At 38.8% G+C, this 16226-nt stretch overlaps 2 protein-coding genes across 14 annotated transcripts in view; one reads left to right on the forward strand and one right to left on the reverse strand.

Moving 5' to 3' along the window:
- DYNC2LI1 (dynein cytoplasmic 2 light intermediate chain 1) overlaps nucleotides 1–16226 on the forward strand; it is a 68322-nt gene that overhangs the window by 31722 nt on the left and 20374 nt on the right. For 4 of the 10 annotated variants that reach the window (XR_014315994.1, XR_014315995.1, XR_014315996.1 and 1 more), the window contains exons 11-13: nucleotides 1750–1847; nucleotides 2249–2341; nucleotides 10987–11099. Coding sequence is in view for 5 of the 10 variants with exons in the window: in XM_082746958.1 (XP_082603084.1) it covers nucleotides 1750–1847; nucleotides 2249–2341; nucleotides 10987–11049 (254 nt within the window). In the remaining 5 variants the exon portion in view is untranslated. Of the gene's footprint in view, nucleotides 1–1749; nucleotides 1848–2248; nucleotides 2342–10986; nucleotides 11283–12067; nucleotides 12547–16226 lie in introns of those variants that run through there. The other 6 variants (XM_082746960.1, XM_082746957.1, XM_082746959.1 and 3 more) reach the window with 3 other exon arrangements.
- ABCG5 (ATP binding cassette subfamily G member 5) overlaps nucleotides 2355–16226 on the reverse strand; it is a 41350-nt gene continuing 27478 nt past the window's right edge. For 2 of the 4 annotated variants that reach the window (XR_014315992.1, XR_014315993.1), the window contains 2 exons: nucleotides 14914–16098; nucleotides 9041–9503 (listed from right to left, as the gene is read on the reverse strand). Coding sequence is in view for 1 of the 4 variants with exons in the window: in XM_082746948.1 (XP_082603074.1) it covers nucleotides 15905–16098 (194 nt within the window). In the remaining 3 variants the exon portion in view is untranslated. Of the gene's footprint in view, nucleotides 3389–9040; nucleotides 9504–14750; nucleotides 16099–16226 lie in introns of those variants that run through there. The other 2 variants (XR_014315991.1, XM_082746948.1) reach the window with 2 other exon arrangements.

Here is a 16226-nt window from a genome sequence, read left to right on the forward strand (position 1 = left end):
TCATTAGGGAAATGTAAATTGAAACCACAGTGAGGTCATCAGAATAGCTAACAAAAAATAGCGACAACACCAAATGCTGGCAAGAATATGGAGAAACTAGATACTCCTACATTGCTGGTGGGAATGTAAAATGGTAACAGCCACTCTTGAAGACAGTTTGACAGTTTTTTTTATTTTTATAAAACTAAACATACTATTATATGATCTGGAAATGCATTATTGGGTATTTATCTCAGAGAAATTAAAAGTTACGTTCACATGAAAATATCTACACAAATGTTCATGGTGGCTTCATTTGTAATAGTCCCAAACTTGAACAACCAGATGTTGTTTAAAACTCTGTACTATGGTATGGTATGTCCACACTGTAGAATACTACAGAGCAATAAAAAGGAACAAACTATTGGTACACGCAGTAACTTGGATGAATCACCAGGGAATTATACTGAGTGAAGAAAAGCCAATCAGAAAAGATTATATACAATATGATTCTATTTATGTAAAATTTTTGTGATGAAAAATTTTAGAAATGGGAGGAAAGATTAATGGTTATCAGAGGTTAGGGACAGGACTGTAGGTGGGGAGGTGTAGGAGAAGAGATTCGGAAGGGGTGGTGTGGATATAAAAGGGAAGAGCAAGGGATCCTTGAAACAGTGGCATTGTGCAGTATCTTGTCTGTGGGGGTGGATACATTTACCTACAAAGGTGATAAAACTTGTATAGAACTTAATACACACACACACACACACACACACACACACACAAATGAGGACAAGTAAAAAACTTGGGAAAGCTGGGTAAGATTGGTGGATTGCATCACTATCTTTCCCACCAAAGTGGTAAGGAGGTCCTGAAAGAGCAACATTATAAATACTAGAAAAGAAAGAATGAGAAATCTCAGATTATAGATTGACTATTGCCAAGAAGTGGCAAGGTTTTTTCAAATTAAATTACACAATCCGTACATAAAGATACTCTCATTATAAAATGTTAGAATAGTTCATCCAAGGATCAAGTTTGATGTGCATACTTCCAGACTATTTTCTATACATGGGAAGTAGAAAAACCTACTTGTTTGAACATAACTGGATCATTCTGTAGCTAGCATTTTGAAAGTTTCCCTTTCTACTCAGTATGTCTTAGTGGTTTTCCGTGTTAATACTGTAGCTGGATTTGGTGTTTTGACTGCTGTAGGGTTACAAAGCATAGCTGTGCATAGTGATTTGGTTCACTATACCCTCACTGATGGACAGTTTGTGGCCAGTTTTTCACTAATAAAAATGATGCAGTGTGAAATCATTAATATCTGTGTGCAGGTGTTTCTGGATTATACACCAAAAATGGGGGTTTCTGGGTAATAGCGTATAACCTTTTTCCATATTTGTATGTCAGTTAGTAGTGCCAAATTAGCTTCTAAATTAGTTGTCCCAATTTGTACTCTAATGAGTAGCACATAAGAGTGTTTCCTTACAAATTCACAAACACATGAGAATATCAAACTTAGTAGTTCACCAGATGGCAACATAAGTATGGGGAAAGAGAATCCCAACTCTTTACTCTGTCTCTTCTTCCTCTAGTACTAGATAATCTGTGGCCTTGCTACACTGGGTTGGTGTAAATGTTAAGAGTGGCTGTATTAGGGAAAAGGGGAATGAGTGATCTTGGATTTGTATTTTTCTGAGTGTCCTGCTTTATTGATTGTCAGGTTTTAATCAGTGTAGTCATTTTGTGTACAATTTCCAATTTTAGGATCTCCTCCTGTTCCTGATAATGATATTGGAAAACTTCATGCCCATTCACCAATGGATTTGTGGAAGAAAGTGTATGAAAGGGTCTTTCCACCAAAGGTAAAGATTTCTAATTCTTTTAAAGCAAGAATTTTTTTGCATTATTCAATTTATTAGAAAATGTTCCAGTGAGCCTATTATAATTACTTTGTTTTCTACTCTTGCATGCTCAAAAATCAATTAAATATGTGCCAAAAAACTATTATACATGAGGCACTGTGGGTTTTAAAAGATGAGCAAGACACAGCTCTTGCTCCACTTTCAAATTCAGCTCCCAGGGTGCCGGAGAAGGGAGAGACAGCAACTGGAAGGAGAGGGTGGGAGAGGGCCTGGTGGCATCTGAAATGGGCCACAGTGGTGATGATAAAACCTCAAAAGACCATAGACAGTCTGGCTGAGGCAGATGGTAGTCATGGACGGTTTGGGGGTGTGGGCATAAATGACTTGAAGTGTAATTTCAGAGTATCAACACACTAAAAGATATCAAGGACCCTGCAAGAGACCCTCAGTATGCTGAAAGTGAAGTTGATGAAATGAGAATTCAGAAGGATCAGGTAGTATCTTTATCATTTATTTTATCTCGAGTTTTATCACAAAATATCTCTAGAATTTCATAGATTTTTCTCAATTTATTTTCTTTTTCTTTTTTTACTTTAAATATTATCAAAGGGGTGCCTGGCTGGCTCGGTTGTTAGATTGTGCAACTCTTGATGTTTGGGATCATGAGTTCGAGCTCCATGGTTGGTGTAGAGAGTACTTAAAAATAAAATCTTAAAAATATATATAATTGAAATTGTACATCGTCACTATATAAAAGAAATTCTGATGTGCATAAAGAAGGAATTTAGGGCACCTGGGTGGCTTAGTGGGTTAAGCCTCTGCCTTCAGCTCAGGTCATGATCTCAGGGTCCTGGGATCGAGTCCCACATCGGGCTCCCTGCTCAGCAGGGAGCCTGCTTCCTCCTCTCTCTGCCTGACTCTCTGCCTACTAGTGATCTCTGTCTATCAAATAAATAAATAAAAGATTAAAAAAAAAAAAGAAGGAATTTAAACCATTCCATCACCCAGAGATGACATAATGTTCACGTATCCTTTTTGGGTTTTCCAGTTTATGTTGAAGATGGATAGTGATTCTTACTTTGCTGGGGAGAGAATGTCACAATATTCTTTTGTTTGTGGATTTATTTAGAAAATTCAGATAAACTTTTCTTGTACCAGAAAAATACAGGACTACCCAGTATGAAAGGATGCAAACACAGGATCTCTTAGGAAAGTGGTTAAAAATGGACTGTGTTCCACAGATGTCCAGCTAGTGCCATTTGTGATACAAAAGTCTGATATAAGAATGCAAGAGCTGGTAAATTCATCATGACCTGAAACTTAAAATTTTCTCAGATCTTTGAAATGAGACACTGTGCAGAACCCAAATTTTATATCAGCAAGCATTATAAACTGAATGCCCTGACAGCCCCTCCGGTGGGATTTGTAGAGCTCTGGCACTTGGGCCGTCACATTGTTGTAAGGGTAACCTGAACACAGCCATCCACAGGAGCAGTGACTAGGGTATTTTTCTCAGCACTAATTTCTCACCTTCAGGGACCCTAGAATAAGAAAACAAAACATCCTATTTAAACATAGGCCAGAAGACTTTTGAAAACTATGTCATGAATATTTAAAGGGTTCTGTTGCTGTCGCAAAGTGAGAGGCATGTTGTCAGAACAGTCATATGGCCTCACATGACCTTTATTATGTGTGCAGCTTAGCTAAGGATTAGCTGGAAGCCATCCCTGAATTAATATTTACCGAGGAGTCAATGACTACCTGCCATTGTTGATAAGAATATCTGTTTATATTGCATAGTGACCCCTTTTATTAGTACATACAGGTATTATGAAGGGGCTAGGGTGTTTTTCAGCATCATGATTTTACACATTCAAATCCATATTCCATAACCTAAAACTAGGAATTTTAACCTAAAAATAGGAATTTGGATTGAAACTGGAAAGCGACCCCGAGATACCTATCATTCTTCACTGTAAACTATTAACACAGCTTATGCAAGAATTCATCTGTGTTCCGTGAAATTCTAGCCAGCTGTCTGTAGCTCTTCACATTGCCTGTTTTTTTTGTCTTTTTTATTTTTTAGATTATTTATTTCTTTATCTGAGAGACAGCATGAGCAGGGGTAGAGGAAGAGGGAGAAAGAGACTCCCCACTGAGCAGGGAGCCCGACACAGGGCTGGGGTCCAGGGATCATGACCTGAGCTGAGGACAGCAGCTTAATGAACAGAGCCACCTAGATGCCCCTCTTTTTGATCTTCTAATATCATTATTGCCACATAATATTTTTCAGTGAAAGCAGCATTTTGATCTTTAGATTTGATTTCATTTGCCATTTGGAACAATAATACTCATTTAAAAGAAATGTCTCACTCAGGGTTCTCCATAATTACATGAAAGTCTGCCCTTACTTAAAAACCATCTGTAAATGCTTAGAGAAGCTCATACTGTGTGCCATTTGTCTGCATACCTTTAACCCAGATACTTCTGATTTTGGTGCTACTTGGGAGGACAGTTGCATATGAGTGGAGGGCTGGCCCTGAGTCCATCGGAGACCACATGTGATCCCTCCTCTCGATTCCCTCCCCGTCCACAAGCCCCATTATTAGTGGCTTAAATAAGCATCAGGAAAAAAAAACAAAAAGTTTGGGGACTTAATCTTTGGCAGTGAAATCAGAGCATGTCACTTCTAAGATGAAGAGGCTCGCTCATGAGTTGCATTCAGTTCCTTCAACTCTGGAGCCACTGAAAAGGCTCAGGTCATATAAAGTCATTAGGCAAGAAGGATGTATTCATCCCCGGGCCTCAGAAGAACTGCGTTTGAACCACATCTCAATTCAGTAATCCTCCTGGTGGCATGGAAGCACCAAGCCCCCCCAAATTCTGTAATACCCATTACAAGTCCTTGGTAGTAAAATGTGTCATTTATGATACTTCTCCAGACTCCTCCTTACTCCATCTCCACAGCTGCATGTAGATCCTCACAGGGACTGAAATCAGTCCTCACAGGTTTGAGGATTAGCTTTAAGGCCCCTTTCACCTTTCCTGAAGACTGTCTTTGCTTAATTAGCTCTCTTTTCTCTGCTCAGTTCTTTGTTTAGCCATGCTTCACATGGACACCAGAAAATATTACCTCATAGTCACTTGTCATCTGCAAAGAGGGAGAGTTTGACTACTTCTTTGCCAATTCAGATGCCTTTTCTTTTTGTTGTCTGACTGCTGAGGCTAGGACTTCTAGGACTATGTTGAACAGCAGTTGTGAGAGTGGACATCCCTTACATATTCCTGATCTTAGGAGAAAAGCTCTGTTTTTCCCCATTGAGAAGGATAGCCACTGGGCTTGTCATAGATGGCTTTTATGATGTTGAGGTATGTGCCCTCTATCCCTACACTGTGAAGAGTTTTAATCAAGAAAGGATGCTGTACTTTGTTGCATGCTTTTTATGCATTTCTTGAGAGGATCATATAGTTCTTGTCCTTTTATTTTTAATTAATGTATTGTGTCACATTAATTGGTTTGCAGATGTTCAGGAAAAATCCCACTTGGTCGTGGTGAATAATCCTTTTAATGTACTATTGGATCCTATTGGCTGGTATTTTGGTGAGAATTTTGGCATCCATGTTCATCAGGGATATTGGTCTGTAAATCTCTTTATTGACGAGGTCTTTGGTTTGAGATCAAGGTTATGCTGGCCTCACAGAGTTTGGAAGTTTTCCTTCCATTTCAGTTTTTTGCAACAGCTTCAGAAGAAGAGGTATGAATTCTTTTTTAAATGTTGGGATCGATTCCCGCATCAGGCTCTCTAATCAGCAGGGGGCCTGCTTCCCTCTCTCTGCCTGCCTTTCTGTCTACTTATGATTTCTGTCAAATAAATAAATAAAATCTTAAAAAATAATAATAAATCTTTGGTAGAATTCTCCTGGGAAGTCACATGGCCCTGGGCTCTTGTTAGAGGAGATTTTTTGATTACCACTTCAGTTTCCTTGCTGATCATGGGTCTGTTCACATTTTCTCTTTCTTCCTGGTTCAGTTTTGGTAGTTTATATATCTCTGGGAATGCACCCATTTCTTCCAGATTGCATAATTTGTTGGCATATAGTTGCTCATAAAATGTTCTTATAATTTTTGTATTTCTTTGGTGTTGGTTGTGATCTCTCCTTTCATTCATGATTTTTTTGGGGTCCTTTCTCTTTTTGATAAGTCTGGCCAGGGTTTTATCAGTCTTATTAATTCTTTCAGAAAACCAGCTCTTAGTTTCTTTGATATGTTCCACTGTTTTGGTTTCTATTTCATTGATTTCTGCTCTAATCCCAAAAGACTCCACCCCAAAATTGCTAGATATAAAATCTAGCAGGATATAAAATCAATGCACGGAAATCAGTTGGGTCTATACACCGACAATGAGACAGAAGAAAGAGAAATAAAGGACTTGCTCCCATATATAATCACACCCAAAACCATTAGGATACCTAGGAATAAACCTAACCAAAGAGGCAAAGGATCTATTCAAGAAACTATAGAATACTCATGAAAGAAATTGAGGAAGACACAAAGAAATGGAAAAAAGTTCCATGCTCATGGAACTTTTCACAATTCAAATATTGTGAAAAGGTCTATGCTACCTAGAGCAATCTGCACATTTAGTGCAATCCCTATCAAAATACCATCAACTTTTTTCACAGAACTGGAACAAATAATCCTAAAATTTGTACAGAACTAGAAAAGACCCAAATAGCCCAAGGAATGTTGAAAAAGAAAAGCAAAAACTGGTGGCATCACCATTCCAGACTTCAGGCTCCATTACAAAGCTGTAACCATCAAGATAGTATGATACTGGCACAAAAACAGACACACAGATCAATAGAACAGAATAGAGAGCCCAGAAATGACCCTCAACTCTATGGTCAACTAATCTTTGACAAAGCAGGAAGGAATATCCAACGGAAAAATGTCTCTTCAACAAATGGTGTTGGGAAAATTGGACAGCTACATGCAAAAGAATGAAACTGGACCATTTCCTTACACCACACACAAAAATAGACCAAAATGGATGAAAGACCTAAATACGAGACAGGAATCCATCAAAATCCTAGAGGAGAACACAGGCAGCAACCTCTTCAACCTTGGCTGCAACAGCTTCTTTCTAGACACTTCTCCAAAGGCAAGGGAAACAAAGGCAAAAATGAATACTGAGACTTCATCAGGATAAAAAGTTTTGTACAGCAAAGGAAGGTCATCAAAACCAAAAGACAGTTGAAAGACTGGGAGAAGATATTTGCCAATGATGTATCAGATAAAGGGCTAGTATCCAAAATCCCAAACACCCAAAGAGCAAATAACCCAATCAAGAAATGGACAGAAGCCATAAACAGACATTTCTCCAAAGACCTCCAAATGGCCAACAAAGACATGAAAAAATCCTCAGCTTCACTCAGCATCAGCGAAATACAAATCAAAACCACAATGAGATACTACCCCACACCAGTCAGAATGACTAAAATTAACAAGTCGGGAAACAACAGAAGTTGGCAAGGATGCAGAGAAAAGGGAACCCTCCTACAACTGTTGGTGGGAAGGCAAGCTGGTGCAGCCACTCTGGAAAACTGAATGGAGGTTCCTCAAAAAGTTGAAAATAGAGCTACTGTATCACCTAGCAATCGCACTACTGGGTTATTTACCCCAAAGATACAAATGTAGTGATCTGAAGGGGCACCTGCACCCTAATGTTTATGGTACCAATGTCCACAATAGCCAAACTATGGAAAGAGCCGAGATGTCCATTGATAGATGAATGGATAAAGATGTGGTGTATATATACAATGGAATATTACACAACCATCCAAAAAAAATGAAAATTTGCCATTTGCAATGATGTGGATGGAACTAGAGGGTATTCTGCTAAATGAAATAACTCAATCAGAGAAAGATAATTATCATATGATCTCACTGATATGTGGAATTTAAGAAACAAGGCAGAGGATCATAGAGGAAGAGAGGAAATAATGTAACAAGGCAAAACCAGAGAAGGAGACAAACTATAAGAGACTCTTAAATCATAGGAAACTGAGTTTCCTGGAGGGGAGAGGGGTAGAGGGACGGGGTTAACTGGGGTGATGGGCATTAGGGAAGGTATGTGTTGTAGAGAGCATTGGGTATTATATAAGACTGATGAATCACAGACCTGCATCCCTGAAATGAGTAATACATTGTATGTTAATTAACTGAGTTTAAATTAAAAAGATACTTCCTCAGGTTTTGCTAATTTTTAAAAGCCCTCTAGTTTTAATGTTTCCTTTTTAAAAAAATTCCAATGTAGTTAATAGTGTTCTATTAGTTTCAGGTGTACAAAATAGTAATTTACCAGTTCTATACATTACTTAGTGCTCATCATAAGTGTACTCAATCCCCATCACCTGCTCCCACCCACCTCCGCTCTGATGACTATGGGTTTGTTCTCTAAAGCTGAGTCTGGTTTTTGTTTCTTTTTCCTCTGCTCATTTGTTTCTTAAATCCCACATATGAGTGAAATCATATGGTAATTGTCTCTGACTTATTTCACTTAGCATAATACCCTGTAGATCCATCCATGTTGTTGCAAATGGCAAGATCTTGCTATTGTGGCTAATATTCCATTGTGTATGTACACATCTTCTTTTTCCCTTCATCTATCGATGGACACTTAGATTGCTTCCATAATTTAAGAAATCCTCTAGTTTTAAAGCATTCCTGATTTTAAGGGGGCATATGTTTAGAAAGTATTTGTTGAATACTTCTACCTCTTTTCTATATTTTTATTGCCAAAGAAAGCAAAAAAAAAAAAGTTTGGTTGAACAATATTTTTAAGGTCGTCTTGGCCAGCCACATACATCTATTTTGAATCCGTTTTAAAAAATCAACTTGTCGGGCGCCTGGGTGGCTCAGTGGGTTAAGCCGCTGCCTTCGGCTCAGGTCATGATCTCAGGGTCCTGGGATCGAGGCCCGCATCGGGCTCTCTGCTCAGCAGAGAGCCTGCTTCCTCCTCTCTCTCTGCCTGCTTGTGATCTCTCTCTGTCAAATAAATAAATAAAAAATCTTAAAAAAAAAAAATCAACTTGTCTTTAATCCCTAAGCCTAATAATTTAAATTCATAAAACACACTGATTTACATGTTTAGGGAAAAATGTTCTTACTGTCCTTTATTGAAAATGCTATTTCAAGCATTTTAAGACTGTGGTCCACTTATGGTTGAAAACTTCAGAAATTCTTAAGAGGCAAGGTAGAAACCTTAGTTTGCATTCACTTTCTCAGTGGGTTAAGCCTCTGCCTTCAGCTCAGGTCCTGGTCTCAGGGTCCTGGGATCAAGCCCCATATTGGGCTCTCTGCTCAGCAGGGAGCCTGCTTCCTCCCTCTCTCTGCCTGCCTCTCTGCCTACTTGTGATCTCTGTCAAATAAATAAAATCTTTAAAAAATAAAATAGCTCTCTAAAACAACAATGAAGAATTGCAGTATAAAGAAAATCCTCTTACCTACTCTTCCTTTAGAGAATTAAATCATATTATTTTGACTTCCCATGACAGGCGTATTGAAGGTCTAGTGGTCATCGTGAGTTCTTTATCACACCAGTCATTCTTTGTGATATGACCTGTGTGACCAGCCCTGTTCTCTCGGTTTGCTCTCTGCAGAAGGGAGACAGATATCTTTAGCAAAGAATCTCAAAGCAATGTCCTCACCCTTATCATTGATAAAAATAATACAGTGCTTCCAATTAAAAGCAAGATAAATGATTACTGTTTATTCCTTAGGAGTTAACAGTATTTGAAACCCTTTGTGGGAGATGACAGGTGAACTGAATTAACATCACTTAAAAAAAAAAACCGAGCTGCAAAGACTACTTTGGAGTTACTATACAAAAACTTCCAAAGTCTGTCTTCAGTTTTAAAACTTTTAACATTTAAACTTAAGTAACTTGAATACAGGTATAAAAGAGACAATCCACAATTTTTCTGAAAATGAGAATGCAATTTTCTTTTCATAACAACTATGAACTTCAATTATGTTAGCCAGAGAACAGTGATTGCCTTATCTTGCAGAGTAACCACTTTCAGCTTATCTGAAATAATATACTTTGTACAATTACTGTGACACTGAACAACATGTAAGAAGCCAAGAGGCAATCCCCTGTGATAATCCCTTTACATATGAGTCACTTCATGCAGGGTTTCCACCCATACTAGAATTTATCTTATGAATTGTAAAAGTAACATATGCTCATTACAAAAAAAAAAAAAAAAAAAAAAAACCCTCAAAAGATACACAAGTATATGAAGTAGAAAGTGAAGGTATCCTGTCCTCTCTCCACCCATTTGTTTCTTTCATGTGGCACAGAAGACTGCTGTTTTTGCTGGCTGCCCCTGGGCATTGATGTCTTTAATAACGTCCTTACTAGGAGATAGCAAAGTTGTTTCTCATCCTGCCCCAGTATACACAGTGAATATCCTATTTATATCCTTGCACTCTTCTCTATTATTCTATGAGACACATTTTGAAAGGCATAATCACTGGGTCAAAAGAATATATACATTTTAAATATTGATAATTTGACAACTTCAACCTAGTTTTGGCAAGAGCTGAATAGGAAACAAAAATAATATCACTTGGGGCACCTGGGTGGCTCAGTGGGTTAAAGCCTCTGCCTTTGGCTCAGGTCATGGTCTCAGGGTCCTGGGATCGAGCCCCACATCGGGCTCTCTGCTCAGCAGGGAGCCTGCTTCCCTTCCTGTCTCTGCCTGCCTCTCTGCCTACTTGTAATCTCTATCTTCAAATAAATAAATAAAATCTTTAAAAAAAAATAATATCACTTTTAAATAAAGTATGACAAATGCATTTAAGAATAGAAAGAATCTGTACATATATGTAGTATATAATTTCATCTTTAATAAGTGCCTAAGTGTTACTTAGGCTACACAGAAACTCTGAAGACTCTACATTTCTAGAAAATAAATCAATTTTAAAAATTTACAGAATAATTGTCTAGAAATTTTGAGGATGGTAATACCATAAAGGATGTACTGTCATACCCCATAAATGCTTAGACCATTTTAAGGTGCCTAGTTTAAATTTTAAAGTTTTTTTCTTAAGTAACATGTATTTTTGTTTTAGGAACTGGAACAATACAAAAGAAGTTCTTCCAAGTCTTGGAAACAAATTGAGCTTGATTCTTGAACCTCATTCAACTATACTGTATTTATTTCTTCTCCCCCCCCCCACCAAAAGTAAGTTTATTTTATTAATTAGCTATAATGGTAATAAGTGAAGGACGCCGTGTAATTTGTTAAAGGAAAAGTGGCTTTTCTTGTATTAGTGCAACACTCTGGATACTTTTAAGTCTTTTACAAGGGGAAAAAGTGTAATTACATGCAATATTTTTTTTTTAAATAAAAATCTTCTTTCTCTAATATGTTTAACTAGTATATACTCAGTTCAGCATTTGTAAGTTTCTGCTTATATCATTTCAGGATTATGAAAGCAAGAGCCTTTAGTAACAGTTACCAGTGGAGTTTAAGCATTTATATTAGATTCCTTCTCGAAGGAGCTCTTGGGTGGGTCACTTGCCCAAGTACCATTATTTGACTCTAAAACACAGGCACAACAGGCACCTCAAGAACCCATTTAAAATGCATATTCCTGGGGTACCTGGGTGGCTCAGTGTGTTAAAGCCTCTGCCTTTGGCTCAGGTCAGGTCATGATCTCAGATCTCAAGGTCCTCGGATCGAGCCCTACATTGGGCTCTTTCCTCGGCGGGGAGCCTGCTTCCCCCTCTCTGTCTGCCTCTCTGCCTACCTGTGATCTCTGTCTGTCAAATAAATAAATAAAATCTTTAAAAACAAAAAAACAAGAGGATTAAATGAATATTCACTTAAAAGCATTCACTTTTAAAATAGCTCTCTAGGGGCACCTGGGTGGCTCAGTGGGTTAAGCCTCTGCCTTCAGCTGAGGTCCTGGTCTCAGGGTCCCGGGATCAAGCCCCACATCGGGCTCTCTGCTCAGCAGGAACTCTGCTTCCCTCTCTCTCTGCCTGCCTCTCTGCCTACTTGTGATCTCTGTCAAATAAATAAATAAAATCTTTTTTAAAAATGCACATTCCTAGGTGCCTCCTTCCATGGCAGGCAGTGCATCAGTTTCATAAAATGCACTTTCCTGGGGCTTGTGGGTGGCTCACTCATTAAGTGTCTGCCTTCAGCTCAGGTCATGATCCCAGAGTCCTGGGTTTGAGCCCCACATCAAGCTCCCTGCTCTGCAAGAAGCCAGGTTTTCCCTTTCCCACTCCCCCTGCTTGTATTCCTTCCCTTGCTGCCTTGTCAAATAAATAAATAAAATATTTTTTAAAATAAAGTAAAACGCACATTCTTGAGTCCCCACACCCAGAGATCCTGAATCAGGCCCACAGTAATCTGCATTTTTAATTAGCACCTCTGATGATTGTGACATAATTAATTTGAGCATAACTTTTTTTTAAAGATTTTATTTATTTAGGGGTGCCTGGGTGGCTCAGTGGGTTAAAGCCTCTGCCTTCGGCTCAGGTCATGATCCCAGGGTCCTGGGGTCGAGCCCCAAATCAGGCTCTCTGCTCAGCAGGGAGCCTGCTCCCCCTCTGCCCCGCCTGCACCTCTGCCTACTTGTGATCTCTGTCAAATAAATAAATAAAAATCTTAGAGAGAACGTGAGGGTGGGAGGGGCGAGGGGTAAAAGGAGAAGCAGACTCCCCACTGAGCAGGGCCCTGATGCAGGTCTTGATCCCAGGACCCTGAGATCAAGACCTGTGCCAAAGGCAGATGCTTAGCGACTGAGCCACCCAGGTGCCCAGCGTAACTTTTTGAAGAACAGGTAAATTTAAGGATATAATCTATCAATAAGCAGGCCCAAACTTCATGAATTGGTAATAATGAAAGATCATTTCCAAAGGGAAATAGCTTTTAATTAAGAAGCCTTCTTGATCTTATGAGTTTGTGTACCTGCTAGCCAAATTCAATCTGGAATAAGCATAATTATTGTCATTGACCAAGAAAGTAATTTACTTGTGTTCTTCCATTTCCATTACAAAATATGCTCATTCTAATACACTATACACCCAGCTTCAAATAAGCACATTTAGTAAACCCAGAACACCAAAACCGTTGAGTGGTATCTGAGTGGAGAACAAACTACCTGATCACTGCAGTGAAATAAGACTTCATAAACAACTTGGGGCACCTGGGTAGCTCAGTCAGTTAAGCATCTGCCTTCAGCTCAGGTCATGATCCTAGTGTCCGGGGATCCAGGCCCACACCAGGCCCTCTGCTCAGCAGGAAGCCTGCTTCTCCCTCTCCTCTACCTGCTGCTCCCAGTGCTTGTGCTCTATCAAATTAATAAAATCTTTTTTTTTTTTTTTAATGTTCCTCATTTTTAAAAAAAGACTTCAGGATGCCTGGGTGCTCAGTGGGTCAGGCCTCTGCCTTTGGCTCAGGTCATGATCTCAGGGTCCTAGGATCGAGCCCACATCAGGCTTCCTGCTCAGCAGGGATCCTGCTTCCCCCTTTCTCTCTGCCTGCCTCTTTGCCTACCTGTGATCTCTCTTTCCCTCTGTCACATAAATAAAATCTTTAAAAAAAAAAAAAAAAAAGACTTCATAAACTACTTGCAGTCCATGTGATTCCAGCACTCTTGACAACAGGAGTTTCAGCATGTTTCCAAAGATCCTCAGTCTTAGGTGCAGGCACCCTGCCCAAGTGCTATGGAGAAAGAGCTCCCTTTAAATTAATAGTGAACAATAATCTCAGAAACATCTACTGACTTGGGAAGAAACAGCCTGTTCCACAACAGTAATAGAAATTTCTATTATATAATTTGATTGTCTTACATATCACTGTCCATTTTTACTTGAGACACAGACTGTCACATGTTGAAAGTCATTGTGTTTTTCTAAGATGGTATCAGTTAACATTTAATAGCTTGAAGTCACATGCTATGTCAATTTTCCAAATGTTTCTGAGCTAGAATGAAATTCATCTGCATATGAATAGTAGAAATGTTTCCACTTACAGTGCACACCCATATTTTTAGTAAGTTGAAATCAGCAATTTCAAAAGAGGTTCCTGTGGGACTCTCTTTGAACTACTTTAAGAGATTATCATCTGCAGAATTGTCTATAACTGATGTGACATATATAATCTGTAAGGCATTATGTAACTATTATACCATAATCATCAGTGTCAGAGACCTTTTATAAAAATTGACAATACTATTCTGGTAACTTGCCAATGCCTGCAGATCCTTAAATACAGTTCTAAGAAATAGAATTTTAACATGGTTTCCTTAATGAAATGATCTTTTCTGCTATAATATGAGACATTTCAAATGCTATAATTTATCATTCTTTACAAGTTAGGTCACAGCAACTGAACAAGTTCATGTACTAAGATGTTCTCCCTCAGCATTACCATGGTAACAAGGAGACAGGGTCTTTTCAGACTTGTACATGAATTACCTGAAGATCAATCAGAAAGATAATCAGTCATTTAGTATAGAACCCATTTTTAATCACCTATATACATCATTTCATCCCTAAAAATATGTAATACAGGTATCTCTATTTATCAGCATTATTTCTCTTTATGATTCAAGATCCCGAGTTTTGTGTGTGTAACTTGGTTTTTCTTAGTGTAAATACCATGTCAGTTGAACAGCTTTTTTGTATGGACTTAAATAACGCCTCCTATCTAGCCTTAAGGATGTCACTTCTCAGTGCATACACTTTAGCTAGTAACATTCACTTTTGATTTTATAAGGAAACTACGTGAAAAGTGGAAAAATAGTAAACTAATCTTTTTTTTTCTTTTTAAAGATTTTATTTATTTATTTGACAGAGAGAGATCACAAGTAGGCAGAGAGGCAGGCAGAGAGAGAGGAGGAAGCAGGCTCCCTGCTGAGCAGAGAGCCTGATGTGGGGCTCAATCCCAGGACCCTGAGATCATGACCTGAGCCGAAGGCAGCGGCTTAACCCACTGAGCCACCCAGGCGCCCCAGTAAACTAATCTTTAAAGACATTACCTGAGGTCTGTCTTGTATGCTGTGATCTCTGCTCAGCCCATTCCCACAGGTTTTCACTTTATCTCCCAAAAAATCACCAGGTGCTCTGTGTCAGGGGTCGTCTTCATCCAGCATCTGTCAACATCCTTTCAGTGTGACTGGGTAACTCAGACCCTCATGTGGACGTGCACACATAAATATGGGCTTTTCAGTGATAATGAAAGCATTGCCATCAACCGCCCAATTTTGCAGGATGTTTTGTTTCACTCAAACCCACAACTCTTTTTTGTTACTTACAGTCAGTAACCACTCAAATGTCTTCTTATTAAGCCTTTTATCAAATAGAAGCATAATTTTAAAAATTTTATCTTTAAGTAGTCTCTACACCTAATATGGGGTTCAAACTCACAACCCTGAGATCAAGAGTCACATGCTCCACTGACAGAGCCAATCAGGTGCCCTGTAAGCATAATTTTTTAACTGACTTATTTTGCTATCTAAAACAGCAAAATTTGGGGGCGCCTGGGTGGCTCAGTGGGTTAAGCTGCTGCCTTCGGCTCAGGTTGTGATCTCAGGGTCCTGGGATCGAGTCCCGCATCGGGCTCTCTGCTCCGCGGGGAGCCTGCTTCCCTCTCTCTCTCTCTCTGCCTGCCTCTCTACTTACCTGTGATCTCTCTCTGTCAAATAAATAAATAAAATATTAAAAAAAATAATAAAATAAAAAATAAAACAGCAAAATTTTTTTGTGCCTAAAACAAAGAAAACAGTCACACTAGTCTCCCATAACTTTATGAATTATTACTATTTACATTTTTGGACCAGCTCACTCTCCAAATAACATGTGTCCCTGCAAGTCAGAATATCATTCAAAGCCTGCATGATCTCTGAGTCACAGATGAAGTTACAAGACTTAAGATGTACTATCAAGAAACAAGTGGCTTTCTTTTTTCAGACATTCAAAGTAGTCCTGCACGTCTGGGTCTTAAGGTCATTTTCACAGCCATGTTCTTTACTATCTGCTAATGAGATGATCCCTTATTTTAAAAACAACTATTCCTAGGATGACAAGAACTGGGATAAAGGCATACAGAGCCAGAAAGTTTGTTGTGAATCTGGATGTTGCACCCGGACAGATTCTCTCAATAAATGTAATTCCTTGAGTGAAGACACACATTGGATTATTTGTCACAGAACCATTTGAGCTGCCTGCAGAGAAAAAATGGACAGTGTCAGATGTGATGCTTCCCCAGGTACTTTCTTCAACAAGTATTTACCAACTACCCAATAAGTACACTTCATCATGGACGATATAGGACATTTAAGAGACCCTGGAA

The sequence above is a fragment of the Mustela nivalis genome, assembly GCF_964662115.1.
Source record: "Mustela nivalis genome assembly, chromosome: 8".
Taxonomy (NCBI): Eukaryota; Metazoa; Chordata; class Mammalia; order Carnivora; family Mustelidae; genus Mustela; species Mustela nivalis.